Source organism: Halichoerus grypus, chromosome 5, assembly GCF_964656455.1.
Source record: "Halichoerus grypus chromosome 5, mHalGry1.hap1.1, whole genome shotgun sequence".
NCBI classification, from domain to species: Eukaryota; Metazoa; Chordata; class Mammalia; order Carnivora; family Phocidae; genus Halichoerus; species Halichoerus grypus.
In genome coordinates this window covers 167,778,559-167,797,630 of record NC_135716.1, presented here as the reverse complement: position 1 = coordinate 167,797,630, position 19,072 = coordinate 167,778,559, and the positions used below count along the sequence as shown (strand labels likewise).

General features: G+C 46.5%; 1 protein-coding gene across 2 annotated transcripts in view; it reads left to right on the top strand.

Annotated features, from left to right (window-relative positions):
* Nucleotides 1–2,027: 2,027 nt before the first annotated feature.
* ARID1A (AT-rich interaction domain 1A) overlaps nt 2,028–19,072 on the top strand; it is a 67,803-nt gene continuing 50,758 nt past the window's right edge. For both annotated transcript variants that reach the window (XM_036116434.2, XM_036116433.2), the window contains exon 1: nt 2,028–3,202. In XM_036116434.2, the coding sequence (XP_035972327.1) occupies nt 2,063–3,202 (1,140 nt within the window). In that variant the 5' untranslated portion in view covers nt 2,028–2,062. The remainder of the gene's footprint in view (nt 3,203–19,072) is intronic.

Below are 19,072 nucleotides of genomic sequence, written 5' to 3'. Positions count from 1 at the left end.
AAAATCTGAGGGGAAAAGAGGCCCTGGTGTCTAGTGACTACACTGGCCTGAACCTCTCCCAAGGCAGCCTTGTGCCTGGTGAGGAGCTGGAATCCCCTCTGGCTTTTGTAGCTTGTCACGTCAGAGCATTCCAAGTCAGCTTGAGGAGGAAAAGGCTGCTGGGATTTGGTAGGGCTGTAGATCTAGTGTTTTCTATGTATGCCTCTAGCTCAACTGGCATCTTTTGGAATATAATAGTAAACAAATTTGGTTACATCCGTTTTTTTAAGTGGCCTGTGAGACTGCCCTTTTTCTCTCTTTAAGTTAAGGAGAAAATGGTTTCTCTCCATGTGGCCATCCCTCTTCTGCACTGGTTCCTTTGAACACTCAGTTTCCTCCAGTCCCTGGAGCCTCTCCTGTCGACTATTCACAGTCTTACAGGTGTTGTCTTTGGAGACTGGGACTATATGATTATTGTGCTCTAAGTTCTCTTACGAGGAAAAGATTGGGCTTGGGTTCTCCTGCTAGAAGGCTGTCATACGCCCCCAAAGTAGCTTCAGTGGTGAACATTTTATGTTAGTGTCGAGATAGTCCAAGGCTGAGATGATCAGCTTTGATCTCAAACCCATTATTATATTCTGATCCCATTGTTGGATATGGCATGACTTGATCGCTTTTTTTTTTTTTTTTTTAAGGCTAAGTAGATGCGGAGGCAGGGTACTTTTTAAAATCACCCTCCTCTGCCCTCTGACAGGGCAGTCCCTTCCCCTCTGTCTTCCAATTCTATAAAATGGGGATAATCGGACCTCATGCCCCCAGGGCCTTATGAGGTCCGGCTAATGAGGGAGAGGAGTGGGAAAACGGAAAGTCTGAACAATGACCCGTCATTCCGTTGGGCTTTGCAAAGGGGGGTAAAATGTAAGGCCCTGCTCGCTCACTCAGCTGGGTCTTTAAGAGCGGGTTTGTAAAAGGCTTTGAAAAAAAGTGCTGTAGAGGTGCTAAGTAGCAGCCAAGAGACCAGGCCCGCTGCCAGAGGGTCAGGCCTGGGCCGAGGCGGCCGCGGTCTCGGGCTCAGGCCAATTTTACAGCCGCGAGTAAAGTTCACGCTGCCCGCTCCCCTCGGTGCGGCCTGGAGGGGACCGACCCGGATAGGAACGCCAGGAGGGAGGCGGCGCAGGCTCCGGAGAGGCGCAGGCTCCGGGCCGGGTTTTCCCCGAAGCCTTCGGCGGCGGCGCTGCCGAGCGAAAGCGGCAGAGGGCCTGCCGCCGCCGCGGCTCGTTCTCTCCCCTCCTCCTTTGTGAGGGGAAGGGAGCGAGTCCGTTCCATGGCCTGCGCCCGCTCCGCGCTCCGTTCCGGGTTTGCTAGGCGGCCGCGACGGCGCTGGGTAAAATGGCAGTGCTGAGCCTCGTGTCGGAGTGAGGGGGACTCGGAGGAGAGTGGGGCGCTCTAGCCGCTCAGTCCGGCCGCCCGCCCGCTCGCCAGCCCGCTGCCGCGCAGCAGCCTCGGCCCGCGCCGCGGCCGGGGAGGGGAGGCAGGGCGCCCGGCCCGGTCCGCGCTCCGACTCTGCCTCCCGGCGCCCGGGCTGCTGCCGCGCGCCCTCCAGCCCGCCCGTCCCGGGTCCCCCTCCCCCCGCTCCCTCCCTCCCTCCCTCCCCGCCCCCTCCCCCTCGCCTCCCTCCCTCCCTCCCTCCTCCTTTCTCCGGCAGCAGAAAGCGGAGAGTCACAGCGGGGCCAGGCCCTGGGGAGCGGAGCCTCCACCGCCCCCCTCATTCCCAGGCAAGGGCTTGGGGGGAATGAGCCGGGAGAGCCGGGTCCCGAGCCTAGAGAGCCGGGAGCAGCTGAGCCGCCGGCGCCTCGGCCGCCGCCGCCTCCTCCTCCTCCGCCGCCGCCAGCCCGGAGCCTGAGCCGGCGGGGCGGGGGGGAGAGGAGCGAGCGAGCGAGCGCCGCGCAGCAGCGGAGCCCCGCGAGGCCCGCCCGGGCGGGTGGGGAGGGCAGCCCGGGGGACTCGGCCCCGGGGCGGGGTGGGAGGGGGGGAGAAGACGAAGACAGGGCCGGGTCTCTCCGCGGACGAGACAGCGGGGATCATGGCCGCGCAGGTCGCCCCCGCCGCCGCCAGCAGCCTGGGCAACCCGCCGCCGCCGCCCTCGGAGCTGAAGAAAGCGGAGCAGCAGCAGCGGGAGGAGGCGGGGGGCGAGGCGGCGGCGGCGGCAGCGGCCGAGCGCGGGGAAATGAAGGCAGCCGCCGGGCAGGAAAGCGAGGGCCCCGCCGTGGGGCCGCCGCAGCCGCTGGGAAAGGAGCTGCAGGACGGGGCCGAGAGCAATGGGGGTGGCGGCGGCGGTGGAGCCGGCGCCGGCGGCGGGCCCGGCGCGGAGCCGGACCTGAAGAACTCGAACGGGAACGCGGGCCCTAGGCCCGCCCTGAACAATAACCTCACGGAGCCGCCCGGCGGCGGCGGCGGCGGCAGCAGCGATGGGGTGGGGGCGCCTCCTCACTCAGCCGCGGCCGCCTTGCCGCCCCCAGCCTACGGCTTCGGGCAACCCTACGGCCGGAGCCCGTCTGCCGTCGCCGCCGCGGCGGCCGCCGTCTTCCACCAACAACATGGCGGACAACAAAGCCCTGGCCTGGCAGCGCTGCAGAGCGGCGGCGGCGGCGGGGGCCTGGAGCCCTACGCGGGGCCCCAGCAGAACTCGCACGACCACGGCTTCCCCAACCACCAGTACAACTCCTACTACCCCAACCGCAGCGCCTACCCCCCGCCCCCCCAGGCCTACGCGCTGAGCTCCCCGAGAGGTGGCACTCCGGGCTCCGGCGCGGCGGCGGCCGCCGGCTCCAAGCCGCCTCCCTCCTCCAGCGCCTCCGCCTCCTCGTCGTCTTCGTCCTTCGCTCAGCAGCGCTTCGGGGCCATGGGGGGAGGCGGCCCCTCAGCGGCCGGCGGGGGAACCCCCCAGCCCACCGCCACCCCCACCCTCAACCAACTGCTCACGTCGCCCAGCTCGGCCCGGGGCTACCAGGGCTACCCCGGGGGCGACTACGGCGGCGGGCCCCAGGACGGGGGCGCCGGCAAGGGCCCGGCGGACATGGCCTCGCAGTGCTGGGGGGCTGCTGCGGCGGCGGCGGCGGCGGCAGCAGCCGCCTCGGGAGGGGCCCAACAAAGGAGCCACCACGCGCCCATGAGCCCCGGGAGCAGCGGCGGCGGGGGGCAGCCGCTCGCCCGGACCCCGCAGGTACACAGCTGAGTGGGGAGGGGGCTGGGGCGAGCGGGGTCCTGGGAGTGGGTGGCGGCTGCGGGGAGCAGGCCACAGCCTTGGGCTACCCCCAGTCCGGGGCCCCCACTGCTGGGGAGCTGCCATTGTCTGGCTCTTCTCTTAAAATGGCTGCCTGTCTGCCTTCCTCTCCTTCCCTCCTTCAGCCTTTGTGTGGGGCTTTCCCTGAGGTGTATGCTCCCCTTCTCCCTCTCCCCTGGTCCCTTCGAACTCCTGGGGTCTTCAAGGGGGTGCGGGGCAGAATGTGCGGGGAAGGGCCTGGCCCGGGGTGTGGGGGGTGCTGGGGGCTCAGGTTAGGGGTGTGCAGTGCTAGGAGCTCGGGAGTTGAGTGAACAATTCTTTGCTCACCTGCCGCTCCTCTCTGCCCGCCCTCCTGCCTTCCTCTAGGCCGTTCCCCATTTGTGCTTTCAAGGAGGGGCCCCTCGGGCTCTGGGGTACCTCGGGGGAGGGCAGGGGCCTGCTTGGGGGCAGCTAGAGGCCGGCTGCGGTTCACCCAGGGCAGCCCGGGCCATCTCCTGTCTTAGTCTCCGTCGGCCCAGTGGCCTGGGCTTCTCCCTGGAAGTGCTGGTAAACAGCTGAGTGATTGGAGTAGTAAGTGCAGATTGCTTTGGTTTGGGATTTGAATTATGGAGGTAAAATCCTTCTGTCAAAGCCAGGAGACAGTTGGTCTTAGGTTGACATCCTATCTGTGATCTGATTGGCTCCCCATCTCCTGCTCTTGGCCATTTATAATTGCCTCTGATGTAATGGTACAACAATCCTGATGAGCTCATAAACTTTTACACTCTGCTTTTCTGCCAGTGATAACCCAAACCATCGCTGCCACTATCTGCCTTTTATTCCAGAGCTGAAATTGGCTGTGACCTTGAGGAGGGAGGTTTAAGCAGCAGTACTGTATCAGCAGGAGCAGAGCCCCAGACAGGCTGTCCTTGTTACATTGTGCCGAAACAAAAGAAGAGGCAGTGGCATTTTGCTTGTACCTTGGATTTATTTTGCTTGTTATGTTTTATGCAGCCTGAAATAGATTCTGTGTTGTCAGAACAGTAGCCGAGTTTTTCTCTACAATGGGTTTGCTGTTTGTTTTGGTTTTGTGACTTTCCTGATGGTATAAATGACTTCTTTGATGGCTCTGAAGATGCATTTGTCTTGAGTAATTTTGACCCTGTTCGCTTTGCAGAATTGAAATTATTTTACTGGGCTTTTTATTGAGTGACAAATGTGGGATCTTTATGGGAGGGGGTAAGAGAAAACTTTTTTTTTTTTTTTTTAAAGAACTGGAAGCTTTCTGAGAGAATTTCATATTAGGTTCAAGTATTCTGTTTTAAGGAAGACTGGCCTCATTTCTTTGTTTACATGTTGAATCTTGTTTACATTTTCTTTTGTTAATTGAACTTTGGGAGAGCAGCTCAATTTAAAGAGAAGCTGACATCTTTAATGATCTTGTGAGGGACTTTCTCCTAAAGGCCTGGTTTGGTGAAATTTATCATTTGTTCCCGGAATATCAGAAAGGCGAGTTTTCTGTTTTGTCATCAGTCATTTTAGAGCTTTGAAATAGAGGTCATCTAATTTTTTTCTTTGCATTTTAAGATATGTTCCACTTTTTTTTTTTTCTATCTTCCAAGATAAAGATAGCACCTATAATGGTACTTGATATTTGCTTAGAAATGACACCTTTTAGGGACATTTTTATGCATTCTATTTTATTTTTATTTTGCTCTTAGTGCCTCTTCATGTTCTTTCTTAAGTGTTTTAGTCAGGAATATTGGGTATTCTGTGGAGTCATGTATCTTTTGAAAGAGGGGAAAAGCTCTTCATGCCCCCAGCCCCCAGCAGTACCCAGTTGTACCTTCCTGCTATGAGATTTTGTTCACTGATTAGCTGTGTTCCTTCCTCATCCTAGAACTGCTTTTCTCTTCTCTTGAGCTGGGAATTTTGAAAATAGCTGTGTTAAATGGCAGATTTAGAGCTCTGTGCCTTGACTCCACATTGCCTATAATGTTCTGTGTTTGGACAAGAAACGGGAATTTTAAATGGAACTTCTGGTGCAGGAGGATAAGTTTTGTCTTAGAAAAGAGAACATTCTCTTGTCTCTGGATAAGAGACATATTACATTTCTTTCCCCTTGCGGGGAGGGAGTCTGAGCCATTTACCTTTCTTAAATTATTAGAAGAAATAATTTGGGGTAAGTCAAGACTCATTTAAAAGCAAAAATTAATTTGAATTCTGCTGGTTTGGGGATATTCAGGCAAACACTTTGTTTTTTTGGGGGGGGGGATAAAACCAACTTTTGCCATAGAGTGATTTCTGTTTTTCAGTCATTAAATATTTGAGCACTTTTATGTGCTAGGTGCTATGCTCTGTGCTGAGTAAATGGTAGAAAAATAGATGTAGTCCCTGTCTGGAAGCTTGTGTGTGCTGCCTCTGGGTGAATTTTTGGATTCACTTTTAACATCACCATACCTAACACTTACTACAACATAGGTTCCTGTTCAATTTCAGTTCAATTGCCTACTCCCCTATGCCCAGAGAATGGGGTAGTGAGCATTCACTTGTGGAAGAGAGGGTACAACTTTCAGTTTTTGTGGTAGTCCACGAAGGTTGTAGGTGGATAGATTTTGATATGAATTCCTCTTTGCTACTTAAGGGTAAAACTCTTGTCAGACCATGAAGCCTTATTCTTAAGCATTCTTAAATAACAGGGTCTTGCTGTGTCCCTTTCTCAGTCTTGGATTAAGACTGTTTTGCAGAGAATTGATTGACACAGCTAAGGTGGTAATGTTCTCATTTGACTCTGCCTTTATGAAATAAAGATTAGCTAAGTGTTTGTATTGTGGCTCTGTCTTTTTCACAGGAGCGGGAAGATCCTAGCAGGCAAACTCTTCCTTTATTGCTTTCCATAAGTAATACTGTGTCTCAAGGTGTTGAATCCTTCTACCGATGAAATACTTTTTGGTCACCTATGCACTTGAACCTCATGTAAAGTTTTTTATTTGGGATGCTTTTAGCTGTAGTACCTTGAGAGTAGTATCAGCTCATCAAAGTAAAAAATGAAATAGAATATGTAGTCCAGGATCAAGATGGATTTGATTGTAGAAGTTTGGCTGTTAGTTCTTGCTATGGAAATATCAAATGATATTTCCGACTCCTGGGAAACAAATACAGGAATCTTGGGCTTATTATGGGAATGCCTACTGGCAGAAATTCTAGCCTGGCTAAAATACAGGACTCTTGGAGCTCTCTCAAGTAGGAGGGACTGGGAAAACCACACTGAGATGGCACTTAGTTTTGAGCCTTCATGTTTCTCTACTGTCCATGAGAGAGCTAAGGGTGATGGGGGTTGGGATGGTGGCAAGAGAAGAGAAAGCAGCAGAACCAAGGTCGGCTTCTTTGTATTGGGCCCTATAAGGACTTTGCAAGGTACCTTCCTTTGTGTGTGACACAGAGTAACTGTGACAAGTGGCACCTGCTGTAATAAGATGTCTTGGATTGCATTAAACATTCATCTGTTGGATTGATTCCTGTAGGGTGTGATGTCTACAGTAGGCTTTAGCAACCAGGTTAGTGACCTTTTTTTAAAATGTGGAAATAGGCTAACAAAGTATGGTTAGGGCCCTTTCCCAACCCCCCCCTCCTCCAGGGTTGTATTGATTGGCTTCAAATCCCAAAATTCTAGAAGCCACTGAACCAAGCAGAATATATGTTAAAATATGGTATTCAAAATAAATTGGCACTGAATTGTTCTTTCCTGCCGGTGAGCTGGGATACCTCAGTCTCTAAAATGGAGTCCTGATTCCCATGGCTTTCTCCTTGTTTGGATTGGCCATTATCATTATTGATGCACACTGAGCTGTGTGTGACATAGTGGTGAGGGGTAAAGAGCACAAGACTCAGGAGCAAGAGGCTTTGGTTCCACATGCAGCTCTAGATTAAGCTGTGTGATTTGGGGCAAGCCACTGACCTTCTCGGTTTTATTTTCTCTTCATCAGTAAAGTGAAGTTGGTGGACTGCATGGTCTTCTTCCTCTCTGATGCTACACATTGGGCTGTGCTTCCATACCTGACTTATGAGGGCAACTTCTTCCTGTACATGTACCGGTAGGGGTCTTGAGACCATCTTTCTTCCCTTGGGCCTGAAGAACTCAAGGCTGTTTTCTTCTGAGGATTTACAGGAACAAGCTCTGAACAGTTGGGTACCACAATGATCTGTGGCCCTTTACAGAAAAAGCCCTACCAGACTATTTTGCTTTGAAACTGTTTATGTTTGTCATTAATCATTCCACCTGGCTGGTGGTTAAAACACTAAACATTAATTGAAAAATTGGGCAGACGTCATTAAAGCAAGACTTGAAAAATAGTTGCTTCAAAATCTCCAAGAGGGGATTTGGGGAGTAGGGTCAGGGTGGGGTAGGGAGTAGATATTCATAACATTAACACTCTGCTTTTCTCAGGGGGGATAGGAAGGTGGGGAGAGGTAGCTTTAAGTTCTTCAGACTCTTTAGGTGTTTGGGCAGGTCTAGGTCTGGTTTGGGCAGTTGGTTGTAATCTGAGTGCCTGAACTTGCCCTGTAAGTTTTGCTGAGAGAGGAGCAAAAGTTCCTGAGACTGGAACAGGAAAAGCTAAGCATTACAGGGTCAATTTCATAGGCCTATTGCCTTTTCTCATACCTTTGGTTTTTTAAACTACGTGGTGTGATTTGCAAGTGCTCCTGGAAATGGCTATTCTTTCTCTTCTCCAGCACACTTGAATTTCCATTTTTTCTCCTCCTGGCTTAGTAGTTTAGAAGTGTAATTTAGGCATCTTAGAAGTATGCTAGAAGGAAGCTTCCCTTTATAAAAGAGGGGAAAAGGTAGAGGAAAAGGTGTTTGATAATTCTCTGCTTGACACAGCAGCTTCTTCCTCTGTGAAGGAACCAAATGTTTCAGAGCTTTGTGTAAATACTTGCTGAGCTGTCAATATGTACCCAGGAGGTTTCTGTAGTAAGATGTAAACGGCTCTATAGAATGTTTGACAGGCAAATTAATAAACAGTTTTCAAGCAAAGATAATGCTAGTCTGTTCTCATATGGTGGAATAAAATAACATTGGAGACAAAGAAATGTAGATAGAAAAGGGGGTAGTATGGGGGTGTGGAGACTTGGAGATAAGGAGAGATGATCTAAAAGAGATTGGAAGTGAAAAGATGGCAGCGAAGCCTCCATGGTCCTGGCTCCAGGCTAAGTTCAGGGCACATGGAGCCCCTGTTTAAAATGAATTGCAGTTTCAGAGTGAAAATAAACAGAAGTTTGGGAAGAAGATCCTAAGTTTCAGTAGTGAGGTAAGTGTGCGCCAAAAGCTTGGTTTATGAGACTTTGAGTTTTAAAGCCTTGTTCTTTTGGAAAGGTTTTGTAGTTTGGTGAGATGTTTTTAGGGTTGGGTTTGCATTTTTGGAATACCAGAAAGGAGGGGGAAAAAAAGATACTGCAACTTCAGCGTCGTCCTCAGCCTCTGTTTTGCTGTGGCTCTCAGGATTATAAGCCCACTTTATGGGCTGGGTTTATTTGTATAGTTTTTACTGGACTCCTTCTGTGCATCATACATATATATGTTAAAATTAATGCTCCCAGGTTCCTGGGTTAGTACAAAGTCCAAATGTTTTGGGGACTCACTAAATCCTGCCTGAAGGGTTATATGGGTAGATTCAGTCTTTGTTTTTGAAATTGCCATTTTAGGATTAAAAACATTTCTGGGTTCCTTCAGTGAAACATTCTTTTTATAGAGGAAGAAATATTTTAGAAGTATTTTAGCTGTGTGCCTGTGGTACTTGCTTTGGTAGCCTTGTGAGATAACCAGATTTATCTTCTCAAAGTCTCTTTTTAAAAACAAAATCCACTGACTCTGACACCAGTTTTCTTCACAAGAAGTGTTTTTATAGACCAGAGTCCTGGAAGTGCCTGTTTGACTCAGCATAGTAGTAGGGAATATGAATGTCATTATGGCCCTGACCATAATTTTTTGGTTCCGCTAACTTACCAAAAGCTATCAGCTTGTTTTAAAACAAAATACAAAAACTTGGGTTGACACAGACATTGGTTGCCCAGGCCTTTCTCATTGTCATGGTGGTAAGAGTAGTAGAACATCAGGCTCATTGCTGAGAGTATGATTTCTAGCTCAGGGGGTTTGGAGATTCAGATGGGAGTAGGAAATAGCCGTATGTGAACACACCAGTTAGATACTAGGAAGGGACTTAAAAGAGACAGTATCTGCTTCAGAGGAATTTCGTTTTCTTGGCAAAGCATGCTTATGTGCACACATCTGGAAAACTTGCAAAGCTTATAAATGGGTATAGACCAAACTAAGAGGATGAGCTGAAGGAATTCAAGAATAAGGAGCAATCAGAGTTGGGCAGGGTTAACCTGGGACAGCTTTTCAGAGGCAGTGATTCGTGAAGCTTAATGTTCAAGAGGGGGAAAGTTAAAATATTAATTTGCTTTTTCATAATGCTACCCTGAGTGCTATGGGCTTTATAGGATCCACATTACACAACCATCTCCAGACCTGTAGTTGCTTCATTCTGGTGACTTTGAGAATTTGGACTGTAACCGTAAAATTCCATGAAAGAGAGTGGCTCCAGGGTCTTAGTGGTTCTTGTGGTTATGTGGGGCCTTTAGTACAACCTGCCAAGTTCTTGGCCAGTTTCAGGGGCTCTTTTGTAGTAATTTTGGGTTTGGAAGGTTGTGTCACCTTCAGAGTTGTGTGCCCTGGACAACTCTGCAGTGACGGTGGTTCAACTTTGGTTGGAGAGCTTAGGTTTTTTTCTTTTTTTGGCAGAGTTAATTGATTTTTCTTAAACAAAATAAGAGCCGTGAGGTACCTGTCCAGACACTTAGGCTGTTGCTATTTCTGAAGAGTTGGTAGCTGTGCTGAAGCTGAGTTGCTTGGATCAGACCTTATACTGAGGGTGGATGGGTGGGTAAGCCTGCACATACGCAGTTTGCCCATCTGTTCACAGAAATGGCCTTTCATATTGTTGTTGATAGGTTGGCTGTGGCCAAGAAGCTCATAAATGCTGCAAACACATGCTTATTCCTTACGGGAACCTTTGAAATGGCAGTGATTTTGGTTTCTCTTTACCCGCTGGTCCATGTGCAATGGGACCACGCATGATTTCTGGCACTTTTCAAGGGCTGTAAGTGGATGCTTAACAGCTGAAGATGCATGGAGAGTCCAGTGCCAGGCTACTAGAGTGCCTTCACCTGGAAGAGAAGGCTAGGTTACACTGTTCCAGTGTACAAGTATGGAGTCTTGAATACAGATTCTAGTTTAGAAATCTCTTCCAACTTCTTTAGCCTTGTCATTCTGGCATTTTGCAAAGCGAGTTTCCAGTAACTCAGAATTGAGGCACAATGGCTCATCTGCCATGGATAGCAGGTGAGTAGGGGCCCGAGATGAACTCCTTAGTCTGTGTAGGTTTTAGAGGAATCCAAGTTAGGGTGAATGTTGACTTAACTACCTTGAGTATTCCCCGAAATTGTTCCTCCCCTCATTCAAATGGGATAGAATTAGTTTTTATTGAATGTTAAAGGACATCTGAGTGAACTTTCATTTGTTTTTGTTAGTCATTTATGCATACCAGAAGACGGTCTTGGGACAGGTTGAGTCTTTGCAGTGGCTTCTGCATTTTCCAAGGGTGTACTGCAATGAGAGGTCTAATGCCAAGAATGCATTCCAACACGCTGCAGAGTAGGAAATTTGATCCCTAAAATGTTGACTTAGTGTTGGTTATGGTACATATTAGAAATCACCCAGTAATCCAGGACAGATTTTTGTCGCCCTCCAGGAAGCTAATGTTGATATGAAATACTAAGGGGCTTTGGGCACCGGGGCTATGTGCTCTGCAGGCCCAGAGTGCTGCTTAAATTGCCACCCATATGAAGAGGAAATGTGCCATGTGCTTTTTTTCCTCTTTTGCATTTGGGCTTCCTTATGGCTTCGTTGCTTCTGGGTTCCCAAGTCTGCAATGTTAGATATTAGACTTCCTCCTCCCTTGGCACAGGCACATTCATGATTTTCTGTGGCTCATCACCAGCAGCCAAGATTTTTGTATGCTTTTTCCCTCTTAAACTTGTTAGCTTTCAGCTTGCTTGTTTATAGACATCTCTGTTAAAAGGAACTCCCTGCTCAAGATCTCGCACCAGCATGACGGCAGCAGGGGAGTTTAGGGGTTGGTGTGATATCAGTCATTTAAAAACCCATTTGCTGTGTGCTTGGTGTTTTTTATTTTGCCTCCTGTTTTCCTTGAGGTCACAACTTGCTTGCCGGGCATGAGTGCATCTGGGTCCAGCTGTTTACTCTCAATGACTGATGCCTGGTATACTTTGACTTTAAGCAGAGTGTGAGTTCAGCCACGTGGTAGATGATAAAAGGCTACATATTGCTGGGCCCTTCCTTTTAGAGGAAGTGAATGTGTCTTTGGGCTCTTCTTACACAGTGATTTCCCCCTTTCTCTGGGTGGACCTTATTATGGCTTTCGCTTGTCCTTAGTGAACAAGTCACCTGAGCAGAAATGCTGGGAATTAGTTGCTGTTTGTTACTGTGTCTGGTCTGCTGCGTACAGATTGCTTTCTCTCTTTTCTCATCATCAGGTGGTGGAGTTCTTGGGTTGGTCCAGCAGTAGTAGACATCTAACTTTTTACCTGTTGAGGAATCTGGCTGCCAAAGATAGCTCTATTATAAAGGATTTGGGGAACAGTTCTATAGGTAGTTGATCCATCACTTTGTCCTGGGCTGGGGATAGGCTTAGAATCTCATTGAGATCCCAATTTTCAAATGATGGCATACTGAGGGTGAATATTAATAGTAATAACCATGCATTTGCACACTTACAATGTGCCAATCTCTATGCTGGGTCTGTCCATGAATTTACTTATTTAATCTTCAAAACCATGAGAGGTGGGTTCTATTGTTACTCCTCCCACTTTACAGATGAGGAAGTAGAGTAAAAATGAGAAATTTGCCCTAGGGTAAAAAGCTAGTAAAAGGTAGAGTTCTGATATGAATCAAGGTTTGTCTGATTCTCTATAGAGCTGTAACATTATGAAATACTAAATTTGCTTCTTCAAAATAAATTATTTAAGCACTAAGGCTTATTGGGACATTATTTTTGCAATAGCCTGGAACTCTTAAATGGGGTGAAAGACTAAAAGCCTTTAGTTACAGTTTTACATTATGCCTAGATTTCTGTCCATCTAGAATTTTATTTAAGTTTCTGGTGAATGGCCATGTGATCCCAGTGGTAAGAATTGGCAGCATTTGGTCGTCAGGCCACTTTTCTTTTTGGGAGGGATTTTTGAGAAGAGTGAGGGGTAGGGGTGGATTGAGGCTCAAAGATAGACTCCTTCACTTTGATCTAAGTGAGAGTAACTTGTATTATGAGAGTATTTGCAGATTGAGTTTACTTTCTATGACTTGGAGCACTTGCAGGAGAGGCAAGGATTATTGTCTTAATTTCCACTTGGGGAGAGTGAACACATAAAGATTAAGTACCTCACACAAAGTTTCATAGTAGAGTCAGCTCTAAAACCAAGGTTTAAAGTTCCCTTAGGCTGTGTGACTTTAGGCAAGTCACTTCTCTGAATTTATATCCTCAACTATATAATGAGGAAAAATATCTACCTTGCAGGTTTCAATAAATATTAATAATGGGGTGCCTGGGTGGCTCAGTTGTTAAGGGTCTGCCTTCGGCTCAGGTCATGGTCTCAGGGTCCTGGGATCGAGCCCCGTGTCGGGCTCCCTGCTCAGTGGGGAGCCTGCCTCTCCCTCTGCTGCTCCCCCTGCTTGTGCTCTCTGTCTTTCCCTCTCTCTGTCAAATAAATAAAGAAAATGTTAAATAAATATTAATAATATATGTGAAAGTACTATTATCAAATAAAATTTGAACATGACTCCTAGTTGGTAGAGGCCCCTGCTTGAGAGGGGGATAGTACTGAGTGGTGTGGTTAAGGACAGTTGGTCTTCACTGAATTAAAAGCTATCCCATAGTTCTTAGCTACATGTAAGATATATTAATGCTTAAAAAAAACCCAACAAATTTTATTAAGCACCTGTTGTTCTAGTTTGAGAGATAGATTAGTGCAGTGGTTCTCCGTGGGATCCCTAACCGTTAGGGATCAGCATTCCCTGGGCCCTGTTTAGAAACGTAAAGGGGCGCCTGGGTGGCTCAGTCGGTTGCAGCTCTTGATTTCAGCTCAGGTCTTGATCTCGGGGTCATGAGTTCAAGCCCCACGTTGGGCTCCATGCTGGATGTGGAGCTACTTAAAAGAAAGAAAGAAAGAAATGCAAATACTCATCCAGACCTACTGAATCCAGAATTCTAGCAGGGTGTTTTAACAAGCCCTCCAGGCCATTGTGAGGCACACCCAAATTAGAACTACCAGATTTATGCATTTACAGAGTATATCTGAATTACCTGAGGGACTTCTTCCAGATTACACCATAGGCTAATATTTCAGATGTATCTGCTCTTCCCATGATGTGAGAGAGTTACTGGATAGAGAAAAGGTTAAAAATGCTTGGGGAGAAGAAAAGAAATACTTTTGAGATGGGATCTTCTACTATGCAATAATTGTAAACTCCAGTCACCAAACAGGTCTCTTTTTTTATAGGGCTTGGGGACTCCCTGCCTTCCATTTCTCTTTCTCTTAGCTCTTTGGTGACATGCAGCATGGAGATAATCTGAATCCGTGGTACTGGTTGTTTGGTGAAGGTGGAAAAGTTCATTTTAGGATTGTGACTGTGTGGTCAGCAGGTATGACCAGCCAAGTAAATTGCCTAAGAAAGTGATTCTTGAAAACGCTACTTAGGCCAGTTTGGGAGCTTCAGTTAAACGCCATGATTTCCCTTCTGCTCGTGATGACCAACTGATCTGTGAACAGGGCCTTTGGTGATCTGGTGGTCTCTTAGTAGGTCATCCTTAATGACTTCCCTCCCACTCTCACCCCTTAGCCCCTAGTGGCTAGCCAGAGTTTTGCTCTGATTCCTTTCCTTGTGTCCCTTGTTGTGAAGTCCTAGCTTCTCTAAGTCAGTTCCTGACAAGCTGCCCCTCTTTGAAGTGGATGAGGTCTCTCTGAGGAGTGGACATTTGAGCCAAGACCTGTCCCCAGTTGTATAAGTTAATAAATAATGATTGTGCTTGGCACAGAAATGGAAGTTTGAGAAATGTCTGGTAATAAACAGTAACAATGCAAAGACCTAGCAGAGAACCAGTGTTTTAGTACACCTGCGCTTTCTGAAAACCTGATGTGGTTTCTGTATCGTTCCCATTAAAAACAAGTTTCCTTGTACCAGGCCTCTTTTCCCTCCTGCCTGAGGAGTGAAGCTGTGATGACTGTGACCCGGCTCTGATGAAGGCCAAGGCTTCTAGGAGGCCGTGTGCTGACAGTTTGATCTGTGATTTGACATTTGTAGATACAGACAAATAATTCTAGTAGGGAGTCATACGTTCTTTGTGTGTGCTTGTGTGTTTTAATCTCACTTTAGCATCCCTCTGCTTTCTAGCTTGATTTTCTCTGTTTCTTGTTTTTCCCTTTTTCATTCTCTCTTTTGATGTCTAACTCTGTTGGTAGAATGCAGAGCACATGGAGGCCTAGTAACTTCACCATACTAGAGCTGGTAAAATGTCTTTAAAGTACTGGAGATGCAACTTAACACCACTTGCAGATCAACTGGTATCTGTGTGCCTCTGTTGGAGGTACCTGCCCTAAGTAGAGGCAGGAAGTGCCTTTGTCTAATTAACTAATAAACAGAAGTTTTCCTAAATGATCTGTATCTCTTCTACTCTCTTTCCCACTTTATTGCCTTTGGCCTGGAGACTGTTTCTTAGCCCTCCTTAATCTGTTTTTGGGGTTGTGTTGGTACAGGACAGATTGTAACATTTTTGTTTTTCTTTCTAGTCTGTGATTTGAATCCTCTGCTCTCTCAATGCAGCTTTGAATCGGCTTCTTTAAAACCCCTACATAAAACCTCAAGTGACCAATATGTGGTCTCATTATGGTATTTTGGGTTAAAATAAAATGACATTGAGATAGCTGGGTTCATCCACCCAGACGCATTTCACCAAAAAGAAATTCCGTGTGCCTTGAGTAAGACAATCTCCAACGAGTGTATGAGCTAAAACTAAAACAGACTCGGGGGTGGGGGGTGAGGAAAAGATAAATTTCAGCTCGATTTGCATAATTTAGCATGCCAGGTATCCATCTCAATTTGATTATACTGGCCACAGATAGGAAATAAAGAGGAGAGACAAACTTCAGAAAAGATAGCTAGTAACTTTGGTCTGGTCCAGGTATATTTCTGGTATAAATGATGAAGCCAGTCAGGGTCTCCTGTACACATTTGTGTAAACAGTGGTGTAGAGGAGGTTGGTACTAATGTACTTTTGGAGCTTTAAAAAGAACTGGAGAATTTATAGGACCGTATGGCTCTTCATTCAGCGAATTGCTGACCTTAAAAAGCCTGAGGATTTGGAGGCACCTATAATCTTAATAAGGTTGACTGTGCCCTGGGCCATTCTTTAACTTATTTGATTGTGCCTGTTATAGTTCAGAGTGGAGTTAGGGGGACCAGGTGAAAGACTGGCATTTTTGGAAAGTGGTCCAAGGCAGCCCTAGGAATTGAATAAACAACAGTGGCATTGCTGCTTCTCAGCGTCTTTACAGGACTTGATTGGATTGATGACAAACGGAATCTCCGACTGCATGTAAATCAAGTTCCTACAGCTCAGTGATGTGTCACAGATACCTTTTTTAGTACAGAAGGAGAAATTTTGGCAGGATGTAGAACTGTGCACTTAGAGAAATTTAGGATCTTTTTATATAACCCATGCAAGACCAGTCCAAGTTTGGAATTATAGATAAAAGGAGTGGGGGAAACGAGAGCTTTTTAAAGAGAAAGCAAATGAGGCCTTAAAGTTTTGCGACTAGGAGCAGTTTTTGCCTTTGCCTTTTTTGTTTGTTTTTGAGCAGTTATCTGCGAAGCAATTTAATATGGAAGAAGGAGGAGTATTTTAGAAACTAGGTCAGAAGAAGTAGGTGTGATTTAGAAGTGTTGTCTTTATTAAAAAGTTGCTATGTACCCTCCTGGGTGAAGCTCTGTTTATAAGGTTACATGACCCTTGGCTCTCTGTGTATTCCTTAAGTGTACCGTATCACTTAATGTTAAGGGACAAAGTAAGCAGGGCAGAAAATGTCTAAAAAACTGTGCCACTCAGTTGGGCTTGTGGTCCATCCACACTAAGGTCCTTTCCCTAATAGAAACACCAAAGAATGGTTTGTGGGAGGAAGTACCTTTTCCTGGTGTCAACCCATACCACCTCATGTGGGTAGCAAGGTCTGTACATTGTTTTTAATTATTGAGCACTACTGGGATGCAGTATCCCAACCTATCTTTCTTGTATACCATCAAGATTTCCTAGACTTTGATCATATTCCCCATTTCTCAGGAATTTTTGGGATAATAACTTTTTAGCTCACTTAATTGCCCAATCCTGTTACTGACTTACTTGCCAATATAAGAAGTCTTATGGCAGAACTTTTTTTGGAAAACCTGTGAGTACCTACCTTCCATTTGCAGGTTGCTTACAGTAATGCAACAAATACTTACTGAACTTCTACAATGTATCAGTCACTGTGTTGGGAACATAGGATTCATAATTTCTGCTTCCATGGAGTACTTTCTAGTGGGGAAAGATGTAAGTAAATAATTACAAATAACCATAATTAAATTTTAATAAATGTGCTGGAGGAGAAGTACCACCTTCAGTAAATTATCTTCCAACTATTTTTTAAAGTAAATTTTTATTTGTGATTACCTTGGCTACTGGGGGGCTTTATAATGTTGGGCTCTTGGGATGGGTACTGGTCAGTTCTGATTCCCTTTCCCTTCACTGCTCCAGGGTCAAGTGTTACAGGAAATTCTCCATCTAAGATTGGACTTGTAATGGGCTAGAGTCCATTGTTTCTCACCGAGGCTCTTCTTTGTGTGGAGATGCATTGCAGGACATTTGGCATCCTGCTCCCCAGGTAATAAATGCCAGTAGCACCACAGAGTTGATGTGATAACCAAAAAAAAAAAAAAAAAGGCACTTTCATACATTTATTTCCAAACACTTCTCAGGGGTTTAGTATTGTTCTGGTTGAAAACTATTGGGCTTTACTGTCAGGATTCTTGGGAGGAGATGCCTTGGGATTCCTTTGGGAGAACGGACTGAAAGTAGGTAGAGCTTGAAAACTGGACTGATCAACCCTTTTGATGTCCGACTTGTGTGTTCTTGATTTTTAAGCAGGTATTTTGAAACTGCTTTCAACCCATTTTGCTTTTTCTCTCATTGAGGGTAAAGGGAAGTAATGTCTGTTGTATGTGTAGTTTATGAACTGGTACGTTAACAAGCATTTCACATATTTAATCATTTCAACTATCTTTTATCTTTGTTAGACAGTTTTTAATCCCCATTTTACAGATGGTTCTGGTGCCAAGGGAAGTGACTTGCTCAGTATAGTATCAAAGCCTGTGCTTTTTTCTCTTTTTTAAAAAGCATAACTTCAATTTGTTAGCTAACCTCTAATTGACCACTTTGGGTTTCTGGTCTTGAGTATATGGGACCAGACCTTAAGTGTTCTGCTTTGCTTCTAGAAATTTGGGACTTGTGTAGGATGATAATAGCTAACATTTTGGGCGCTAGAGGATATAGCAGTCAGTTAAACACACATCCACCTCTAGTACCTCTAGACACATACCCACTAGCTTATATATTTTAGTCTAGGATATAGACATTAAACAAGATAAATAGTAAACCATAGAGTATTCTAGTGATACGTGCTCGGGAGAAAGGTTAATCATGAACCAGGTCTAAGAGGTGTGTGGGATTGAAATTTTGGATGGGTTTACCAGGGAAGGCCAAGTGAAAGTGTTATTTGATGTGGAAGAGAGCTATACTAATACCTGAAGAAAGTGTATTCCTGGTGGAGAGATGGGTGAGGCCAGAGCATGTCCAGCTGGTTTGAAGAAGAGGGTTTTGTTTTAATGTATTAACTCATTCATTCAGCCCGGAGGGCGCTACTACTATTGTCTCTATTCTGTTGATGCAGAAACCGAGGGACAAGAGAAGTTGAAGGCCTTGCAAGGGCAGAGCTCTTAACCATTGTGTAGGACTGGCCACCCAGGGCCAAAGCATTTCCTCTGCATGAACGAGGTTAGGAATTGCAAGGCCTCTAGAATTTCACTTTCTCTTCCACAGTCCCCTTTCCTTTCCTACTTTTAAAGGAGGAAAGTTTGCTTTACACACACATCTTCACCGTCCTGGAGCTTATATTCTAGCCTAGGATACAGATCATGAGCAGGATAAGTAAAGTATATAATATGTTAGTGATACGTGTTTAGGTGAACAAGACAACGCAGGGACTCGGTATAGGAATTTGGGAAAGCTTGGCTTAAACTGAGAATGCTGCTTATTTAGGAATCTGGGAATCTGAGGTGCATTCCTGGTGGTTTCTCTGTTGTCCAGGCACTGCCCTCTTCAGACCATTGTTTGGCTAAGGAAACTGAACGTGCATCTGAATTCTAGAGTCACTTGGTACTGGAGATGGGAGGAGTTTTGGAAAGAGGGCACATGGCCCAAATGCTCCCAGACTGGACATGAGAATTGCCTAAGGAGATTCCTGGCCCTGTCCCAGAGTTGCTGATTCAAAATCTGGAGGGCAGGATTCCATTGTGTTGCTGAGGAGGTTAAGGTACAACCTGGCTAGTGCTTCGCTGCCACCCTTCCCCGCCCCCCCAGCCCACCCCAGGGAATTGGTCAGAGA